The 21,850-nt window shown below is 41.8% G+C and overlaps 1 protein-coding gene across 1 annotated transcript; it reads right to left on the reverse strand.

Annotated features, from left to right (window-relative positions):
* Window positions 1-110: 110 nt before the first annotated feature.
* SMU1 (SMU1 DNA replication regulator and spliceosomal factor) lies at window positions 111-18,636 on the reverse strand. Its single transcript, XM_080938676.1, has 12 exons — window positions 18,535-18,636; window positions 16,959-17,169; window positions 15,360-15,512; window positions 14,374-14,484; window positions 12,781-12,909; window positions 10,467-10,586; window positions 8,659-8,775; window positions 7,271-7,398; window positions 6,258-6,384; window positions 3,963-4,130; window positions 3,236-3,388; window positions 111-2,340 (listed from the first exon to the last, which is right to left on the reverse strand). Exons 1-12 carry the CDS (start codon window positions 18,558-18,560, stop codon window positions 2,242-2,244), a joined length of 1,542 nt encoding a protein of 513 aa, XP_080794802.1. The 5' UTR covers window positions 18,561-18,636; the 3' UTR covers window positions 111-2,241.
* Between the last annotated feature and the right edge of the window lie 3,214 nt (window positions 18,637-21,850).

A 21,850-nucleotide genomic window follows, 5' to 3' on the forward strand; every position in this document is an offset into this window, starting at 1 on the left:
ACATTCCTAAAGAAGTATATCATAAGCTACTGCTTAAGGGCTTGCTCTTGTAGACTGCATTCCCTTTTGCTGTGCCATTTTAAATATATATCTATAAACAAAACATGATCACCCTTTTCCCCTTCTCAAACTATAAGCCCTTGCTTGGGTGTAGTGACTTCCAAAGCCCAAATAACTTATAAAGTGATGAGAAATGTATATGGAGAGGTGATTTGCATGTATAATCCAGGAAAGGTGTTCCTTAGGTCTGTCACAGCCTTTCTATTCAACTTGGGCTCCAACATAACTGCAGCTTAATGTTGGTAGTGTAGCAAATTATGACTAGGTTGTTGTATGTGTTCAAGTCACATGCTTACATCTGGATATCAGAATTTAAGTAGTTACTGAAATGTATGACTGTCTAATACACTGATTACAAAGTGTTTAAAGTGTGTCACTGCAGGCCTTTTTTTCCTCAGTTCATCAAAGCATTATGGGCTTTAGTAATGTTCCTGAAATGTGCAAATGCTTAATATATATGGCTAAAGAATAAAGGAGCTCAAGTCAGAAAAGGAAACTGCAACCAACCTGGTTGAGAAATATGTGAACTATGTGTCAGTCAATACAGTCTTTACCTGGGCCTATCACATCTTTTCTAGCAGAAAATTTTAAAACATTTCTAATCTAAGTAGATTGGAGTTTCCTTCTTGGGGAGGACATTTGAGTTAGCAAAATAAAAAAAGATGGTTCAGTGGTTAGTCTCAGGATCAAGAAACTCAAGGCACTAGGTATGCAGACAAAACAAAAAACTTGGCATACAAATGGCCTTCAGCACGTGATTGGTTTTCATTTTGGGCTGTGAATTGAATGGAACTGCCTAGGAATGGTTTTGATTTAATGTGCTTTTGGTGTGTGTCAGATCCCCTTGAACTAACAGTTACAGTTGTAAGCAGCCAGGGCTCTGAAGCTGATGAGGTCTCGTGTTGTTGGGATTTAGGCTCAACTGGGTTATATGTAGTGGCTTTAAACAATACAGTAATGGGGACAGCCAGGGACATGGTGGCACATGCCTATGGTCCCAGCATTTAGGAGGCTGAGGATTTTTTTTGGGGGGGGGGGTTCAAAGCCAGTTTCTGCTGTCAAGCCAGTAGTGTTCTAATTTTAGGAACATCTGAAAGCTGTTCGGGACAGTTGACTAAGCTGGTAAAAGCATAGTCCTGGTTAAATGTAATGCTTTTTGTCAAAGCAAGGTATCCCTAGGCTTACCTGGAACTCAGATTTGTTTCCTAAGTGCTAGAATTAAAGGCATGCATCACTTTTGGCTTGCTGTTCAACATTTTAAAAACATGTCACCTTCAACCTGAGACCTTTAGAAAGGGTAAAATGCTACATATGCATGAAATATGCTTGCTGAATGGGTCTCAGTTTGTGTAGGTTTGGGTCTCAGCCCAGATTGTTTGTTTTCAAGACTAGTTTCTCTTCTGTTAACAGCCTGGCCTTAGTGGTCTCTACCTCTCGCCTGCCAATCAGACCAAAACATGCATGCAATTCAGAGACAGCCCCAGCTCCAAATGTAATATTTGGTAGTAATGACTATCAATGAAAGTATCAACTGTTCCTCCAAAGGTCCAAATCCCAGCAACCACAACTATCTGTAATGCCCTCTTCTGGTATGTTTGAAGACAGTGTAATCTTTAACAACAAAAAAAGGCGGCCTTAAATTGATACAGCCTAGCATATTATTATATGCTCTCTATAGTTTTGGTTTAATTATGAAGGACACCAACGTGGAAACCGTTCTCCAGGATTTTGCTGTGACTGTTTGCTGAAAAATATACATAAGAGACTTAAATCTTAGGTTTTTTTCTATTTTTTTTCTTCACAACAGTACATTTTTAGTATTCTACATAAAAAGAAAGGTGCCCAAACATCAAATCCCATAAACCCTGTAACAGAGCAGTACTGACTGAACATAGGCTGGCAACAGAACAAAGCCTTTTTCATGTCTGCTTTGTAAGCAAATAATATATACAGCACAATTTTATGAAAATTCCTGTTTAAGAAATGGTTATCAATGTTTTTGTTAATCTACCAAAAGATTTAAAATAACTGATAATTCTAGGAGAAAAACAAATGGTAAAAGATTTATTAAAATCATATTCAGTAGCTGAGTATGTCATACTGACTTATTTACAAGTTTTATGCTAAGATGCAGACATGGAAAAGTAATACATGAACATGCCCTCTTAAAGTACATGCTCCTTAAGGTTTCCAGAGCTTCAGGAGTCCATCTTCACTGTAGGTGGCAATTAAGTTCTGGTGAGGGTGGTGTGCAATTCCAATCACATCCTTCTCATGAACCTAGAACATGGAAAACAGGTCTTAAAACACTCAAGAGTGGGGTGAGGAGGAGGAGACTGAAAGGCCACATACACATCTGAAGGAAGTCAGGCAGCCATCAGAACAGCTCTGCCTTGCCCATTGTGGACCATCCAGAAAACTAGGGCTCGGCAGTGAGATCCAACACATACAAACTGTTACAGCTTTGTCTCTGTGCCAGGAAAGGCATTCCTCTAACATGTTCGGGTAACCACAAGATACGCAAATGAGTGTGTGTAAGCGTGTGCCTTTCTCATTCTGTGTTTCTCTGAACTCAAATCAGGTGTCTATTTTAATCACATTTAAGATTTCCCCTCCAGGGAAGCTTGTGAGATTAGAACTAACTCAGCTAAAAGGGGGGGGGGGGTCTCTAACCCACACTGCATTATGACATAGTCAAAAAAGGTTTAAACAACTAAAATTTGGGGACTGTTTATTGGCATAACTACTCATAAACTGGGTAGTGGTATATGACTTTAATCCCAGAAGGTAAATAGAAACTGAAGGACTTGAGTTCGCAAGGCCAGCCAAGGGCTACAAAGAGAAACCCTACCTTGAAAAAACAAAGAAAAAATCTTCAATTTATTTGAAACTTTAAGCTGAAAGTTTCAAAAGCAATTAATTTAGAAAGATAATATGCAAGAAGTTTAACTTGTAAAGGAACTGGTGAAAGCATTCTGCCTTTTCAACCCCTCTGCCTCAGAAGATTTGGCCTAGACATAGTATGTCCCTTCTCTGCTTATACAGTCATCCTCCTCCCTAAAGCAGAATTACTAAAATACACCTGGATCCTAACATATAATACAGTTAATCCTCCAATGCAGAAGGCTTGTTCCTCAGGGTTAAGAGATGGGACATTCCCAGAGCTGCTACTCACCGTCAGAGTTCTCTCCAGCTTGCCAGTGACTGTGCTGAAGCAGTAGAGCACAAAGTCCTCCCCAACACAGTAGATCCACTCACCACGAGGGGAGAGGGCACAGCAAACAAAGTCACCACCCTCTCTTTTACCAGAGCTGAAGCTTCTAACAATCTAGAAAGCACCACATCCAAACAAGAGCAAAACAAGATTTAGAGCAGGTCAACCGCAGGCAACATGCCTAACTATCCCTGCTGCTGACCTACCACTTAAATACTGTTCTGAGACCCTTTAAGGGGACTCAAGAGTTCAAGACCACCCTAGGCTACAGTGAGACACTGCTGTTTTCTTCCCATTGGTATCCCATGTTAGCCTGTGTGGTAATTAGGTGTTCTAAAAAGAGTAATCCACACCACACAGGACCTTCCTCAAAGAGTTGCTATCCAAACGAGGCTGAACAACAGACCAGAGCTGGGCACAGTGGTGTCCTTTAAACCCAACACTCAAAAGTCCAAGAGAAAGGGGTCACTGAGTTTGACAGTAGACCAGGCTACATAAAAAGACTGTCCCAAAAAACAAAGGGCAGATTAGATGAAGGATGAAAGATATCATACACCAACTAGAAAAGGATGTACTTTTTCATGCTGATCTACAAATACACACAGTTACAAACTGCTTAGAACTAATGAACCCTTGTTTGCTCACAGTCGGGGACAGAACCAAGTTCAGTGCACTTTTAAGTACTCACCTGCCCCTGCATGTTCATGATGACCACTGTGTTCGATCGGTTGCACACAACAAAATGCTCTGGGTTTTTAGGAAGCAGAATCACGCTATTGACTGTAATATCTGTCCCTGCAGTACTGCCCAGGGATTTAAAGGTATTTGAACATTCTGTGGTCTTCATATTCCAGATCTACCACACACACAAAAAAAGCAAAGCATAAACATTTAGGCTATGAGACTCTCTAAAGTTTTAAGTCCTAAAAATTTACAAATAGGTTAATAAAAATGAGTTAAATTGACTCATAAAACTGCTTGGTTTTAAGAGAATCAAATAAACCAATATTGCCATATGTATAGTAAGCATTTAATGTCTTCAATATTTTAAATAGCATAATAAAATGAAAACAAGCTAAACAGCAGAAACCCTTTATGGTCCAGGATCTCTTCTATGGTCTTCCTTAGCTAATAGAACCGTGTAACTTGAAACTAGCTATGCTTCAACACTGCTATCTTCATAAGCAACCAGGGCTGGCACAGTGGCACACACCTTTAATCCCAGCACTCAGGGAGCTGAGAGTTCAAAGTCAGCCTGTGCTACTTCATAGCAAGATCCTGTTCAAATCAACAAGATCCCAGGTGTGATGGTACATAAGTATAAGCTCAGCCGTCAGGAGGCTGAGGTAGAAGGATCCCTAGTTTGAGGAAGTATATAGGATAGCCTGGGAAAGAAATAACCCCATGTTATTCACTTTGTTTTGTTTTGTTTGGGGAGGGCAGTATTCCAGGCATGCACCATCACACTCAGCTTCTAACTTCCTGAGAACAGGACCTCTCACTGAACTTGGAATTCAAAGATCCGATGAAATGTCTGGCTGGAAAGATCCTTCCCTGTTCTGGGATTACTGGCACCCAGCTTTTATGTGGGTGCTAGAAATCAAACCTAAGTCCTCATGTTTGCCTATCACTTTACTGAGCCATGCCCTCAGTTCCTGGGTAATTTTTTTTTCCTCCTTTCTTTCCCAGGCTATCCTAGAACATGGGTACAAGGATCAAACCTTTGGTTCTCTGGAAAAGCAGGAAAAGCTCCAAACCACTGAGCCTTTCCTCCAGCCTCTGAAATAACCCGAATCTTTACGGTACTGAAGGAAGACTAAATATCTCAGTTGGGATATGCCAGGCAAGGATATTTGAAAGTTCTAAGCTCACGTATTTTTATTTATGGATACGACTTGCCTTTATGGGATGTACACCATATACATCCAGTGCCAGAAACCGAAAGAGGGAACAGAAGCAACTGGAACTGGGATTACAGATGTTTAGGAGCCACCATGTAAGTGCTGGGAACTGACAGAGCCTTCCTCAGGAGCAGGCACTCTGATCTACTTAGCTGTCTCTCCTGCCCATTGATTGGTTTTGTTTTTCAAGACAAGGATTCTCTGTGTCCTGGAACTAGCTCTGTAGACCAATCTGTAGACAGAAATCCCCCTGCCTCTGCCTCCAAGTGCTGGGATTAAAGGCATGTGCCACCACCACCTGCCCCTTGGTTTTTGAAGACAAGGTCTCATACAGACTAGGCTGGCACTAAACCCGTGGCAGGACTGCCTCAGGTTCACAACTGCTGGGAAGTTATTTCTGTGCAACTTCTTGTGCAATGTATGGAAGCTTCAACTGTCAATAAAAAAAGCCTATAGCCAATGAGCTGAGGCATGATTAGAAGGTAGGACATCCAGCAGAGAGAAAGGGTCTGGGAACTAGGCATGGAAGATTCACTCTAGACACAGAGATGGTTGCATGAAACTGAGGACCAGGTAACCAGCCACAAAGCATGACTGAGAATAAATGGGTAATTAAGTTATGAGCTAGTCAGGAACAGAACCAAGCCTGTTGACTTAGGCTTCATATAAAAGGAGAAAGTCTCAGAGCCATTACTTCATGAAATGGGGCATGGGTAGAAAGGCCCAAGGTTATAAATGGCTTTCACCACATTTCTATGCTTTCTTTCCTCTATTCCTCTTCAAATATAAGGAAAGCCCTAAACCTGGGGAGAAACACAAGGAACAAGGATTTACTTGGTCACTGAGACTTCTGAATCTGAACTACTGCATGTATCTATGAATGAGCATTACTCTTCCTATTCACGATAAAGCTTGTAAGGGTACATATGAGTTAGAGGTTATAGGAATGCATACCATACAGACCAATAAGGAGCTCTGGTCTCAGATTCACAGGCTATATCATCACCGTCATAACCAACAATACCTTCTTAAGAAGCAGCACAGGGCAGACAGGGCAGAACGACTGGAGGATAATACATCACCTTCACAGTGCCGTCAGAGGATGCACTGATAATGTAATGTCCATCTTGTGTAAACGTTGCCTCATTAACAAAGGAAGAATGGCCTCGAAATTCCTTAAGTGTTTTTCCAGATTTTAAACCATGAATTCTATCAAATAAAAGTAAAAAAAAATTAAAAAAAAAAAAAAAATTAAAAAAAAAAATATCCAATGTTATTTCTGGAAGCAAAGTGTTGAATGCATTTTAGATGAATTATAAAAGCATTACAATATTAAATGAAAGGCTGGAGAGACAGCTCAGTGGTTAAGAGCACTGACTTCTTTCCTGAGTTTAAATCCCAGCAACCACATGGTGGCTCACAACTATGTGTGATGGGATCTGGTGCCCTCTTCTGGTGTGTCTGAAGACAGCTGCAGTGTACTCACATATATGAAGGAAATAAATCTTAAAAAAAATTATATTAAATGAAGAACTATACACAGTATCATTTTCCTTTCTTTCTTTCCTTCTTTCTTTTTTTACTGTACCCCCACAGTATCATTTTCATCATGTCAAACACAGTGAAACAAAACCAATACAAACTCCACAGCAAGAGACTTGGAGAAACGTCAGTGACCTAGGCTTCTGTGCAGACTAGTAAATAAGAGTGGTGATCACTGGCCTCAGCTGTGTCCCAGCAATCTGTAAAAATGTCCTCTAAAGTGATTATAACACAGATGGCTCGGCAGACCACATTTTTGTTTTTAAGACAGAGTTTCACTGGAGTGTCCAAGCTGGCTTAGGATTCATGGTCTGTCTCTCTGCCTTCCAAGTGCTGAGTCCAGGCTTCTACCTGCATACACTGAGAACATGAAACACTGCTCACCTTTTCACTCAAGCAGAACAGTGCTGTACCACCTAAGCTGGAGTAACTCGAGCCTCACACACCCTTCTGTCCACATCATCCCATCCTGAGAAACCATAAAGACACACTACCTAGGAACTTCTCCTTCAGGGACCTTGATTCAGAAAGACAGTTCAGGGACTCCTCTTACCTTATTGTCTGGTCAAAAGAAGCACTGAGGATCTGACTGCTGTCCTTGGAAAAGCTTAGACAGGTGACACCTTTACTATGTGCCCTTTCAAATCTTCTCAAACACTGTCCACTCTGAATCTTCCAAACCTTTATTAAGAAAATAAAGCATGTGAATAAAGTGTTAGCAGATACAGCTCACAATGGTGCTAATATCCCAAGGCAGCATCAGGCTGTAGGCCACCAGTTCAATTTGGCATGTTTAATGCAGTAATGCAATGATACAAAATCTTCTGAAACTAACAACTCTTTTCCTATAAATTATTAAAATAAAGATTCAAGGCTAGGAATTTAAACAACAACAAAAACCACCTCAGTGGTGAACTGGAGAGATGGCTTAGTACTTAAGAGCACTTGCTGCTTTTGTAGTGGACCCAGGTTCAATTCCCAACACCACATGGCAGCTCAGAACTGCCTGCAAGTTCTAGGGGACTTGATGCCCTTGTTTGACCTCCTCAGGTAACAGGCACACACAGTGCACATATACACATGCAGGCAAAGCACTCATACATATAAAATAAATCCTAAAAACAAAGACAGAGGGGCTGGAGAGATGGCTCAGGGGTTAAGAGCACTCACTGACTGCTCTTCCAGAGGTCCTGAGTTCAGTTCCCAGCAACCACATGGAGGCTCACAACCATCTGTAATGGGATCTCATGCCTTCCTCTGGTGTGTCTGAAGACAGCTACAGTGTACTTATATATAATAAATAAATCTTTAAAAAAAAAAGACAAATGAACCTTTAAAACAAACAAACAAAACAACCCAGGGTAAGAGTGTTTGTCTAACATTCACAAGGCCCTGAGTTCAATCCCAAACACTACTTAAAAAAAAAAAAAAAAAACAAAACAAAGAAACAGTACCATTTCCGTATTTACCTAGCCCCAGGTCCATATAAACAATAAACAAACCACACCTAGATTAGCTGTATACCATTTTCTTTAAATATATCAACAGATGTACAGATTTGAACTGAAGTGCTAAATTTGTAATTTACCAACTGTATAATTTTAACATATTAACAGACCATCCCAGACAGAATTATTAGTAAAATTGATCCCAAAAAAAGATATCAGCATAAAAGTTGAGCTATTTGGATAATGAGTGTCATGTGTCCCACATAATTACAAAGCTTGAAAACCACTAGGTGGTGGTGCACACCTCTAACCCCAGCACTCAGGAGGCACAGGCAGGCGGATCTCTGAGTACAAGGCCATCAAGTTCTACAGAGTGAGTTTCAAAACGGCCCAGGCCACACTGAGAAACCTGTTCCCAATAAACCAAAATAACTAGAAAACAAATCAAAACCATGAAAATGTGAATATAAGCAGTCTTGGCACTGATCCTTACCTTGATCTTTCCATCTTGGGCCCCTGTTGCCAACATTTCAGTGTCTCTGCTGAAACACATGCAGAGGACGGCATCATCCATCATCATGAAGTTATCCTGGGCCTGGTACTTAAGATCCTACAGTAAGTGGTGGTTAACAGCTGTTAAAGGAATGCAAAACCCAAGCCAATGTCCCAGTGGCCCACCCAGACCTCTTAACTGACTATAAGTAGATGCTGAACTGTGTCTACCCAAATTCCAAAGCAAATTAGCTACAGCATGTGCAGCTTCCTGTGAACTGATGGACTGGAGATAATTAACTACACTTCAGTGACACTGTTGAAAGCACCAGCACACGGTGGGTATGGCGGTGCACATCAGAGCCCCAGGTGACTCACTGAACCTCTCTAGGCAGAATGGCTCTCCAGGGTCACACTTCCTGTCTTTACTGACATGAGAAAGTAAGCATTTGTCTCCAGTGGTCAGTTCTGGCTCTTAAAGTCATCTATTGGCACATCCATGTCTGATGTTTCACCTGTCCGCTATCTCTACTCCAAAGTTTGCTTCACTTTTTCTCTGTTCTCATTTTGTATTCTGAGGCATGGAAGTGCTGGGATTAGAGGCATGTTATTACTACACATGGAAAGTCAAACTGATTCTTCTAATTATAAAATGAGATTGTTTCACGGTTTAAACAAAACAGTCAGAAAGACCCTTTTGTGACCTCCTCAGGTAACAGGCACACACGGTGCACATATACACATGCAGGCAAAGCACTCACACATATAAAATCCTAAAAACAAACTAAGAGAAATAAACCTTTAAAACAAACAGAAAACAACCCAGGGTAAGTGGTAAAGACACTTGCCACACAAGCCTAGCCACTTGAGTTTGATCTCTGGAACTCATGTAAAGGAGGAGAGAACCAACTCCAAAGTATTTAATACTTTTCAAGCCAAACATACAAAAAGTGAAAAGTCACCCATAAAATCGAGATGGGCTCAGCAGGTAAAGAGGTTTAGTTTCTTCTCCTGCTGTGACAAACCATGGCCAAAAGCAACTTGGGGAGGAAAGGGTTATTTCATCTTACACATCTGAGGGAAGTGGGGCAGGAGCTAATGCAGAGGCCTTGGACAGATCTAACTAACTTCCTCCCAACAGCTTGCTCAGCCTGACTTTACAGCACCTAGGACCACCAGTGGGGCTGAGGGAAGGGGGAGGGAGTAAAGAGGGCTTAGAGGTGAGGGGGTGGCATTACCCACAATGGCTAGATCCTCCCACATCAGTCACTAATTAAGAAATACCATACAGGCTTGCCCACAATCCTATTAAATGGAAGTTTTTTCTCAATTAAGATTCCTTCATATCAGATGACTATCTTCTTAAAGTTGACATAAAAACTAGCCGGCACAGATATCTACTACTAAAAGTTTGATTTCTGAGACCCACACAGCATCAGTTATACATAATTCTGGTAATTATGCAAACTGTTACTTCATCTGGAAAAAAAAAAACCTTAATATTGAAAGTGAAAGAAAAAAAGACCTCAGGGTACTTTCTCTACTCTATCTAGACATGTTATTCATTCAAAATACAGTTTATAAAAACTGTTCTCAATTTTTATAAAAAAATCAATGAAAAGTATAGATAATAAAGACTTCTCCCTTAATAAAAATTCAGAATTTAACTTAAAAGGCACTTCTAAATTATAAAAAACAATGTTTTTATAAGATGTTTCATAAAGAGCCATCTTCAAGTAAGAAAGACATAGAATTAAGGAAAAATTGGCAATTCTTCCTTAAAAAGTTAATGCATTTAAAATACTATACCTTCCTGATTTTCCCAGTAGTGAAGTTCCACACCTCAATAAATCCATCAACAGAGCCAGTGACCAGATACTGACCATCTGGAGAGAACCGAGCACACTCCACGTGGGATTTCTGTCCAAACTGTTCCAAGGGAAATAATGAAGACATAGTTTTTATGTAACCATTTAAAAACAATCCTCATTTATTAACATTTTGTGAAAGTCTACCCTTGCTTATAATTACAGGTGCCCATATTATGAAGTACTGGAAGGCCTTTCTACTCCTCACCCTGGCCTTCTCTGGCCAGTTTTACCATCTAAATGTTATTTTAATGCAATTATTTCCAAAGAAAATAGGGAAAACCACTTTGTTTTGTTCTTTCAAACAAAGGACTATGTGGCCTAAGCTGGCCAAGAACTCAATATACAGCCCAACTTGACAGCATTCAGTACCCCATAGGTGCTGGGATTACAAGCATATACCACCTACACCTACTTGAAAAAAAAATACTCTTATTTTCATGAAGTATAGAACAAATACTTCTGTTGGTTCAAACAGAAACTTCCCACTAGAATCAACTATTACAATGGCTTCTCAGTCACAAATTATCATGGCTAAATACATGTTTCTGTTGTGGGTCTGGATGGAAGGAATGGAGGACTCATTTTCAAAATAAGAGTTATAAATAAGATTTCCATCAGTATTTCACAGGCTTTATTGAGTCACACCACATTGTGTGGCTCACCAAACTAGGGCTACGAACTGGAGAAGTGGCTTAGCAGTTCAGAGTACTGGCTGCTCTTGCACAGGACTTGGATTCAAATTCCACTAACACACAATCACCTGTAACTACAATTCCAAAGGATCCAATGCCTCTTCTAGTCACTATGGACAGCAGGAGGCATATGGTGCACAGATATATACATGTACATAAAACACCCATACATATAACATTTAAAAATCTTTAGGGAAAATAAAAGACTAGGACTAATTAGACAAGCCATTGCTTGGTAAGTGCCTTCAAACATTGGCAGTGACATGTTCCAATGTCAGGGAAACCACAGGACAGCAGAGAGATGGCAAGAAAGACTAACATGGATATCTCTTTCCTTTTGTTTTTTACAGCTCGGGCACAGACCCAGGGTCCGTACATACTATGCTCTACTATGAACTATCTCCTCAGCCCTCTTTTTTATTTTGAAACTAGGTCTTAATAAGTTGCCCACACTGGACTTGAACTGAGTCTAGAACTGAGGCAGGCCTTCAACTTGAGTCTTCCTGCCTCAGCCTGCAGAAATTACTGGAATGTACCATCATGTCTAGTTAAATCTTCACTGCAACTTGTTCATGCCAGCAAAATCTAGCCCAGTGGCATCAACAGAGTGACACCAAAGTAAATAAAGTTACTATTCAAAAATACCATCTACACATTGCAGAAAAGACAAATCCAAAATACAAAAGCCAAAGAGTTAAAGAATATCCAACATGCATGTGTGCATTTGTGTACAGCACAGTGTATGCATGCGTGTACATGGTTAGAGGTTAGTGTCAGGGACCTTCTGCCTCTCTCTACCTTACTTTTCAAGACCCAGTCCTTACTGAACCTGGAGCTCCCCCACATTCTGCTAGAATGGCCGACTAGCAAGCCCTAGAATCTGCCAGTCTCTGCCCCCAGCACTGGGTTACCACATGCAGGCTGTCAGGGCGCTGGGAATCTAAACGCAGGTTCATTCACAGTAAGCATTTTATCCACTGAGCCTTCTCCCTATCCCCAGAATATGCAGCACTTTTGAATCCATGAATTTAATAAAAGTACAAAATTACAGAGAAGCTATAATATAAGAGATGCTAATGTTAGCAAGTATACCTCTAATTCTGGGAACTGAACTACTTAATTGTGCCTTTTCCCAAAAAAGTATCCAAATAAAATCAGGGTGTGGGGATATAGCTCAGTGGTATGATGACGTTCTAGGTCTAATCCCTGGCATGAATTCACACAGTTACTAAATAAGCCACTAGATGAAATTATTTACTTTACAACCCTGACAGGCCCTTTGCCTGAGATGCAGCCGATTAAGCATAAATGTTTAACAGGCCGTGTAGGTAGACAATTCAAATAATCCAAGATCTAACCAAAGACTGGACCATTTCTCTAAATATGATTATGGGCTGGATGTCAAATATGAATGTATGCACAACACTGCCCTGCCACCGCAGCCCCCCAGGATGGGCTGTCAGAGCTTTCCACCCTGGAACTCCAGCTCTTCAGGCAGGGCCTGGCTCTACACATAATGGGGACTCGCCAACTGTTACATGTCTAAGGTGTCAGACCCACCTTAATGTGCCTGCTCAGTTGTGTTGGAAACTTTTCTTCCTCCACATCTTTGACAGCTGCCTTGCCTCGAAACAAGTCTATAGTCATCCCAGGAGGAAGCAATCCCTGGTGCTGCTGCCACTTCAGCGCCTGTGAGAAAGTAGAAAATCATCTGCTTAGACACTTGAAGAGCCAGTAATCACTGCCCAGGCCTCAAAGAATGAGGTCTGAGGACTAGTAAGCTTTCAGGTCACACCACCTCTAACCATCCAAATACAATCTATGATTCACTGTGGGCAAGAGCACATGGACTTTCCATGGGAGGCTCTGAAAGAAAAAGTCTACTACATCACATCATTATTTCATTATTAATTATTATTGTTGTTGTTACTATTATTTTTTCCTCTATTATAAACAAAAATGTGGGAAGCAGAAATTTCCCAAAGTTCCAAACTCAAAGCTAGCCACTAATAACATTTTACATAATTCTTTCTAGTCATTTTCCTTTTAGTCATAAATAATACGTTTTTAATTGTTCTATTAATAATTATACTATATACTAAAGTTATAATGTCTTCAGCTCATACTATGACATACTTTAATATGCCAGCTCATATGTGTTAGGAATTATAAGACTATCATTTTAATATACTGCTTGCTGGAAGTATGTATGTGTGTATATATATATATGTATTTTCATATATATATGTATGTATTTTCATATATATATAAAAATTAGTGAACATTTGCACTGCTTCCAACTTGCCAACTTATCTAATGAATGCTACCATGAACATATCTAGGTAAGGGTGCTTTGTACTCCCTGATGGTTAGTTTTTGCCAACTTGACACAAACCAATCATCTGCAAAGACTGGCCTGTGGGCAAAGCTGAGGGCATTTCTTGATTAATAATTGATGTAAGGGCCCAGCCCACTGAGGGCAGTACCACCCCTGGGCAGATGGTCCCAGGTGGTATAAGAGAGCAAGAGGAGCTAGACAGGGAATGCAAGACAACAAGCAGTATATTAACTGGTTTCTGCTACAGTCCCTGCCTCCACATTCCTGCTTTGAGCTCTTCTTCTAGCTTTCCTAGAGTGTAAAATTAAACAAATCCTTTCCTCTCTAAGTTGCCTACATCTCCCAAGTGCTGGTATTTGTGCACACATGTGCATACATACTGCCCCCAGTATGTATTCACAACACCATAAATACATTTTAAGTAAAATTATGCCTCACTGTTTTTGGTTGGGAACAAGTCTATGATCTCATGCACAAGAAGCAAGCAGTTTGTCCTACTAATCAAGCTGCACGCTCAGCTTGACCAGACCATTAAGTTGGGAAGAGTATAGATTCTATGGAGCATGACTTATTATTCCAAGCTCCTCAGCACAGTTTCGAGATAATTCTAATAATGCTAGGGCTTACATCTTGAATGCCTAGTTTGCTGTTCCAGGAGAGGAGGAAGGGTGCATGGTACAGCTACTAAGCAATCAGCTTTTTTAGGTAGGCTCTACTCCCAGCCTGTGTAATTTCCTTAGCTCAGAAATATGCCTTATACACAGGAACTAGTACCAGAATTCAGGGTAATTTCAGCTCTACAGACATTCAATTACCTGTCCCAGCAATGCCATGAGACGAGAAGGTGGCACCACACTGACTTCCCCAGCTAAAGCCTGGGCAATTGCTGCTCTCCTTTTCTCTTTGCTACTTCCATCTGGATATGCCTAGGGGACAAAAAAGGAGGTGGCATCATTTCCAAGGAGAAGCAAAGCTGGAGACTGCTCAGCAGTTGGCAGTATGTACTAGTCTTCCAGAGAAGGCTGATTCCCAGTGCCCACATCAGTCAACTCACAACTGCCTTTAACTCCAGCTTCAAAGGTAATTCGATGCCTCTGCCCTCCTCAGGCAGGTACACACATGTATGAACACACACATGTATGGACACACACATACACACTTAACCATAAGAAAAAAATTCTAAAGCAAAGGAAACAAGACATTCAAAAGGAAAATAACAAAAACAAAACATCCAGTTGGCAGGTGAGGAATTAAACCAAATTAGTGTTTTAAAATAACTTTCTAATTCTGCACCCTTGCATTTCAGAAGTATGTGAGAGAGCTGGTATCAGTTAATCTGCACTGTTGTCCTGAAGAGCCCAGGTAAGCCACAGGATAAAGGTTGGTTCTAGTTTCAGAACACTTGCAGAGCCAAAGAATCACATTCTTCAGAAATCCAAACATTGTTACCCAGTTCCTATTACATTTATCTTGACAGCTCTCCAGTGAAAGGTCACGTGCAAAGGAAAATATGTCTATGTGCGTGTAGTAAATGATGCTTGTCTTGGTGACTGAGGAGGCTCTATGGGAAAACGCTGTTTATCAGCAGCATGAAGGTGAGCTTGAATCTCATGGTAAAGGAAGAGACCAACGCTGTATGTTGTCCTCTGGCCTCCACGTGTACGCCTGCCCAAACACACACACACACACACACACACACACACACACACACACACACACACACACACACACGAAAACTGCAGGGCCATATTACTTAATTTTCCCAATTAAAAGGGGTATCTTTTATCTACCACAGACATACCTCACGAGGATCAAAGTAAGATCTGGCCAAGAGGTTTTCCAGATGGATATAGCGCTCTGGTTGTGTTTGCTTTAACATAATCATGGGGTCGGTCTGTCTCAGAAGTGACCTGGCAGCACCCAATTCACGAAGCTCTATCAATTCCAAAACAACCTGGACAATGGAAAGAAAGTCAATTTTTCAGCACATCCTCTCTAGCAATCTCCCCCCACCACAATTATCCTTCAAAGTCTAACTCTCTTTTTATTATTATTATTATTATTATTATTATTATTTTGGTTTTGTTGAGATAGGGACTCAGTACTGTGCAGCCCTGGACTGCCTGAACTTACTATGTAGACCAGGCCACCCTCTAAATGCTGAGATTAAAGGTTTGAATCATCACACCTGCATGTTATTTTATGTTCTTTTATAATAAGTCAATGTCTGTCCTAGGGTCTTGTTTTGGAGCTTAGAATTCTACTATTATCTGTTACTCAAGAGCCCTTGAGTGACATGTAAATTTATGCTAAAATGATACCTTGGAACAGGGCTGCTTTCCAGAAAAGCCATTCTATTAGGTTAAGATTTGAAACAACCTCACCGCTAGTGAAAAGGGCCAATGGGGTGGGGGGAGGGGGGGAGACTAAGGCTGGAAATTGTACTGATCAGTGGGTTATGTAACAAAATCTCCACAGAAGCCTCTGGCTGGGAATCTGCCAGGTGGGTGGCACAGCTCTTTCCACAGAGACATAGCCAAAGTTCTATACTCAGGGCTCTCTCAGATTTGCTGTCTTTTCCTTTAGCTATTTCTGATCTGTATCTTTGATTTAAAAAACAAAACAAAACAAACAAAAACCACTAAACCCTAATCACATAAATATGGAGGAGTATTTTTTGTGCTTTATGAATCATTTTAGTAGATTATCAAATTTAAGCATGTCAGGTAAGCCACCAAATAGTAGGCCAAAAGCCTAAAGTGGCCTAAAGCAGGATAGTCATAGTGCAGGCCTTTAACCCCAGCACTAAGAAGCAGGTGGATCTCTAAATTCAAGGCCAGATGGATCTATACAGCAAGCTCTGGGACAGCCAGGGCTACAAAGAGAAATCCTGTCTCAAAAACAAAACGAAAATAGAAATAATAGAGAATGGTGGAGCCAGTATCTAAAGAGAAATCCATGTCAGACTTAGTGGTGTGTGTTAATTCCGGGTGGTCAGTGCCTGAACCAAATCACATTATATGATTTAGTATTAGAATTTTTTCTCTTTTGTTTTGTTTGTTTTTTGTTTAAGACAGGGTCTTACTATATATCCCTGGCTGGTCTGGAACTCATATACCACCTAGCATCAAACCACCATGCTCGGCTTTAGAATATTGCATTTAATGACCACCTAAAAGTAATTTTAGTTTCCCTGCATCTAATCCTCAAAACCACACCAAGAAATAATTTCAGTTTGGAAAAATCTGAATCTTCCAAAAGGGAAGAAAAAAAATACACTATTGAGTCTTGACAAGGTCCATTTTACATGCAGTTTTATCCCTTGAGAACTTGAAGAAAGGCTCACTGATCCTTCCTAATTGAAGGGACCAATCAAAAAGTACATCACTTCAATTCTTACCTGCTCATAGAGATCAATAAGGGTTTTGTCTGGCAATTTCAGAGACTGTATAGCCTGTAAAACAGTATCCCAATGGCCACTATTAATATCCGCCACGAAGCTTTCAATGCTATCCACAGTGTTCAGAGAGACAGTAGTTTCCTCCTGTAAGGTAGCCAATGCCCGATGTAAACTGTTCTCCTTCAAGTACTGCATGATTAGACGGATCACACTGAAAGAAAGAAAGCCGTTTAGTCTGGAGATCTACAGTCATCAGAGCACAAGGGGAACCACACACAAAACTTCCCAAAAATCACGTTCCACCTAAAGACTTCCATCTAAGGACAGGAGAACTGTAATAGTCACTGATTTTTTTTCTTTTGTCATCTGGCTATGAGTAGTGGCACACTACCTCAATCTCAGTTTTCAAGAAGCAGAGACAGGTGGATCTTTGAGGCCAGCCTGGTCTACAGAGCCAGTTCCAGGACAGCCAGGGCTACACAGAGAAACCCTGTCTTAACAACAACAAAATAATAACAATAATATTATGAACATGCACACTTATTCCTCATATAAAGGAGTATTCCTTTGCAGTTCTTGCCCTGACTTAAGTTATACCTCCCAACAGTGTTTTATTTTTCTACACACTGACCATCTGTTACTGTTCATATTTTACTTACTGTTTTTGTCTACTGTCTGCATTCCTCAATCAAAGCATACATTCATTTAAAGATGATTTATAAAGCTCCGGAGACAGAGGTTGGTGAATCTGTGAGTTTGAGGCCCACCTGGTCTACAGAATGAGTTCCAGGACAGTTTGGGCTACACAGAGAAACCTTGTCTCGAAAACAAAACAAAACCCAGGAAAAAAAGTGACTTAATATAACAGACTATCTCACTATGAAGAGGCTCAGGATGGACTTCAGGCCGTCCTACCCTCGATTACAGACATGCATACTTCACGTCAGCTTTTAGTCTTAAAAATACATAGCAGGTTTCAGATTCAGCAGGCTTAATAAACCTTGCTTTTCTGCAGATCTTCAGAACAGATCTCTCTATCCCTTGCACTAAGAACACAGCTAATTTTATTTTAATTTTCAGAAAGTAAAAGGCGGTGAGTGAAGTTCTGGGGAGTCACTTCCTGCCCACTTGGCTCCTTGTCGCTCTCCCCTAGCTATGATATTCAAATTCTCTGTGTCCACACAGAGGTTGTCTATCTACAAATTGCAAACCAAAACAAGACACCACACTGGGTCTGATCAGATAGGAGAAGCAACCGAGAGCTTTTAGGGTAAGTAGAGCTTGAACCAAGAGGAAGAGCTGCAGGCTAAGGGACTGGCCACGCACCGCAGCGCCGAGGCAGAGGAAAACACAGCAGTCAGTTCTGCTCGGCGTGCTCGGGCCCCTGCGCAGCCCCACGCCGGAGCCCACCGGCTCCAGACTGCCCGCCCCATGGCTGCTTTCTCGCGGGCCCACCCAAGGAGCCAACACGGAAAGTGCTTCAAGGCTGAAGCTTCCGGCGCGCAGCCCCCTCTGTCGCCCTCCCGAGCACCCTCCACCCTACGCCACGCCGCGAACACGCCACGGCAGGACTCACTCGGAAGACTCGATTTCGATCGACATATCGGTAACGCTCCGGGTTCAGGCCCCACTCTACACTCTGCCGGTCGCACAACACCGCGCGACACCTCCGGCGGCCTCGCTGCGTCACTTCCGCTCGCTAGAGTCTAAGGGCGGAGAAAGGAAACAGGCGGGCGGTGTGTTAGGCGCAGTCTGGTCTGTCTGTGCGGCTGGAGAGACCGTTCAGAAAGTACAGAGATCTGCTGCTGAGCCTGGCCCCTGAGGTGGAGATGGAAGTGTCAGGGCCGTTCCTAGCAGTACTGGGAAAAGTACAGGAATTCTCCCTCCCCCCCCCCCCTTTGTGCTCTCTTCTTAATCACCACTAATTTCTTGGCTCCAGCTGGCCAGTATCAATAGTTCCAGTAATGCAAAGGTTTTTGCTTCAGGTATCTTGTTAATCACAGCTGATTCTTCAGCTCTAGCTAACCAAATCCACAGAATCTTCACAATAAAAACAGCAACAACCCTGATAAGTAATCTTCTCCTGAAATTTCACAAGCCAGGCCTCCATCTTCTGCACTGTTCTTAACATTATCTTCCAAGCTCCTACAGAACATCCCACAGAGCTCTTAATATCCCAATGGCTCTTCTAGCTCAAAGTTCCAAAGTCCTTCCACAGTCCTCCCCAAAACATGGCCAGGTTGTCACAGGAATACCCTACTTCTGGTACCAACTTCTGACTTAGTCAGGGTTCTCTAGAGTCACAGAACTTATGGTAGTCTCTATATAAAAAGGTATTTGTTGGTAACAGTCTGTTGTTCAGCAATGGTCAGCAGCAGCTGTGAATGGAAGTCCAAGAATTTAGCAGTTGCTCAGTCAGTCCCACAATACAAGCAGGTGAAGAGAGTGCCTTCCTTATGTAGGTCTCCAAAAGAAGCTGTGGCCCAGATTAAAGGTGTATCGCCACACCTGGATCTGGGATTTGCTTTGTCCTACATGATCTTCAGCTCAGAGATCTCCTTGTCTTAGTGTCCTAAGATTCATAGCCTTTATGCCTCAAGATCAGGATATAAGGTGGGCCTCCCAATTCTGGATTGTGGTTCATTCCAGATATAATCAGGTTGACAACCAGGAATATGTACTACACCTTCTATGGTCAGTTTCCATATCATTCCTCACATTTTCCTCCATAACCATCCTTTGTCCTCTGACCACTCTTCCAAAGGCTGTCACTAGCTGGGGCCCTTCAAAAGGAATCACAGTCTGCTTTGCTGGTGTGTGCAGTGCTACCACAACACGACGAGATCTGAGGCATGATCCAAGGCTGACCTTTTCCCAAATAGCAGCACCTGAAGAAGATAAGGCAAAAGTACCTCTGAAAGGCAGTTAGTTATACTGCTGGGCATCTAGGATTTGGAGTTGCCCTGGGACAAGATGGCGCTTCACACTAATTTATTTGACAGAGTCAGAGAGACTGAATGGGGACTAGTCCAAATGTGGGTCCATGGATGTGGTGGTTTAAACAAAAATGTCCCTCACAAGCTTCTGTTTGGTTCCCAGTTGGTAGACTGACTAGGAAGGATTAGGAGGTGTAGCCTTGTTGGAGGAGGTATGCCACTGGGGTTGGGCTTTGAGGTTTCAAAAGGCCATAGCAGGCCCACCCAGTCTTTCTCTCAGTCCACTGTGATGATTGATTATGGACTAGCCCTTTGAAAATATAAGCAGCCTCCACTTAAATGCTTCCTTCCATAAGTTGTTTATCATGGTGTCTATTCAAAGCAATAGAACAGTAGTATTGGGAAAGACATCAAGAAGCAGAGTCGGAGCTGAAGTATCCCTATTTTGAAGTCGTTTTGAAGTGATGGGATTCAGAGGCTGGCCTGATTGAATCATACCATCCTTATAGCCTTGATGAGATCATGGTGTATCAATAGCTTGAGACCTGCAAGTTCAAGAGCCAAGTCCATTATTAGATGTTCAAATGCCTATACTCCTATTTTTCTGTCAGCCTGGTCTTGGGTCACTGCTTGAGATTGTTCTGGACACAGCACCGACAGCCTTTGCTAGCCTGTTGAGTCAGCGATGGCAACCTTAGGGCCACCAAATATCTTTCAACAACTCTTGTAGGGAAGTCTTCTTCCGGGTGGTCTCTAGACTCTGTATTTGTCGATGGGGTAATCATCCAGCCCTCCTGATTTCCAGTAGCCCCTTCATTGGGTGTCCCTTTTCCTTCTGGTTTATGAGGGCAGCTCTGGGAGCAGTAGAAATGTAAATGTTCTGGGGGGGGGGTAATAGGAGAGGATTGCGAGATGGAGTGGTACTGCTATGTATTCAAATTCTGTGCCCCAAAATGAACAAAGTCTCATGTACACTAGCTTTTGTTGTACAAACCTTGTTAATTGATCAACAAACTGCTGAAACCTGTGATTGGGCAAGAGAGAAAGAAAGAGGGGACTTGAAGATCAAGTTAGGGGTCTCAGGAGAGACTGGAAGAAGAGAAAGGAGGCAGGAGGTGACATGAGACGAGATAGACCATGAGCGTGTGAAATGAAATGGCAAGTAAGAAGGGACATATGGCTGGGGTGTAAGTTAAAGTAACTCACAACTTGCCTAACTAGGCTTACAGCTTGTAAGTGAAACACCAGGATTGTGTATGTTTTATAGAGGCTAGATAGACTGTGTAATTTCTTTACTCTGTGTCTTCATGGAGGGCAGCCTGTTTGGCTGCCTGGTCTGCCAGTTGTTTTCCTCTCTCAAACTTGATTCTGTGTATAGCAGTGTACCATTGTCCTAGGAAGGGCCCAGATTATTTCTGAGAACTCTGCAAGGCTTGCTCTCTGTTTTTATTTTTTTTTTATTCTTGTTGTCCTCTAGGGTAAGCAGTTTCTTCTTCTGTATTGTTACATTGAGTCTCTATATGTGAGGGGCTATTTCCAAATATGAATTAGGGAGTAGCTTGTCTTCTAACTCTGTCCTTGTGGAAAGACTTTTATAATTTCTCTGAAATGAAGAAGGCACTTTCTTCAGTCTAGAGAACCAGATGCCATAGCTGCCATCTGCTTGGAAGAGGGGAGGGTCTGGCGTTTCACATAGTGAATACATTGGAACGGACTCCTCCCTGAAGTGCAGCTGACCATAGTCTGGCAGAGCAGGCCAACAGGAGGAGGTGGATGAGCATTGAGAAGAGCAAATACATTTAAAGGAACCGAATCTTGCAACTGCCCTGGTGCTGTCTAGCACTAGCAGTTGGTGCCGGTGGAGATCCAAGAGCATCATGGGCAAAATGTCATCTTCTGTGGAAGCTAATGTGATGAGTCCTTGGTGTCTTCAGATGTGACAGCTTTGCAGGACTC

This window comes from Micromys minutus (assembly GCF_963924665.1).
Source record: "Micromys minutus genome assembly, chromosome: 26".
Lineage (NCBI taxonomy): Eukaryota > Metazoa > Chordata > Mammalia > Rodentia > Muridae > Micromys > Micromys minutus.

What these genes read in the sequence shown, in the direction of transcription:
- SMU1 (XM_080938676.1), bottom strand. Translation starts at nt 18,560, where the DNA reads ATGTCGATCGAAATCGAGTCTTCCGA. An exon ending in TCATGGCATTGCTGGGACAG is followed by an intron (nt 12,910 to 14,373) that starts GTAATTGAATGT and finishes ACTTTCTCACAG; the next exon opens with GCGCTGAAGTGGCAGCAGCA. An exon ending in TCATGAACATGCAGGGGCAG is followed by an intron (nt 3,389 to 3,962) that starts GTGAGTACTTAA and finishes GGTGCTTTCTAG; the next exon opens with ATTGTTAGAAGCTTCAGCTC.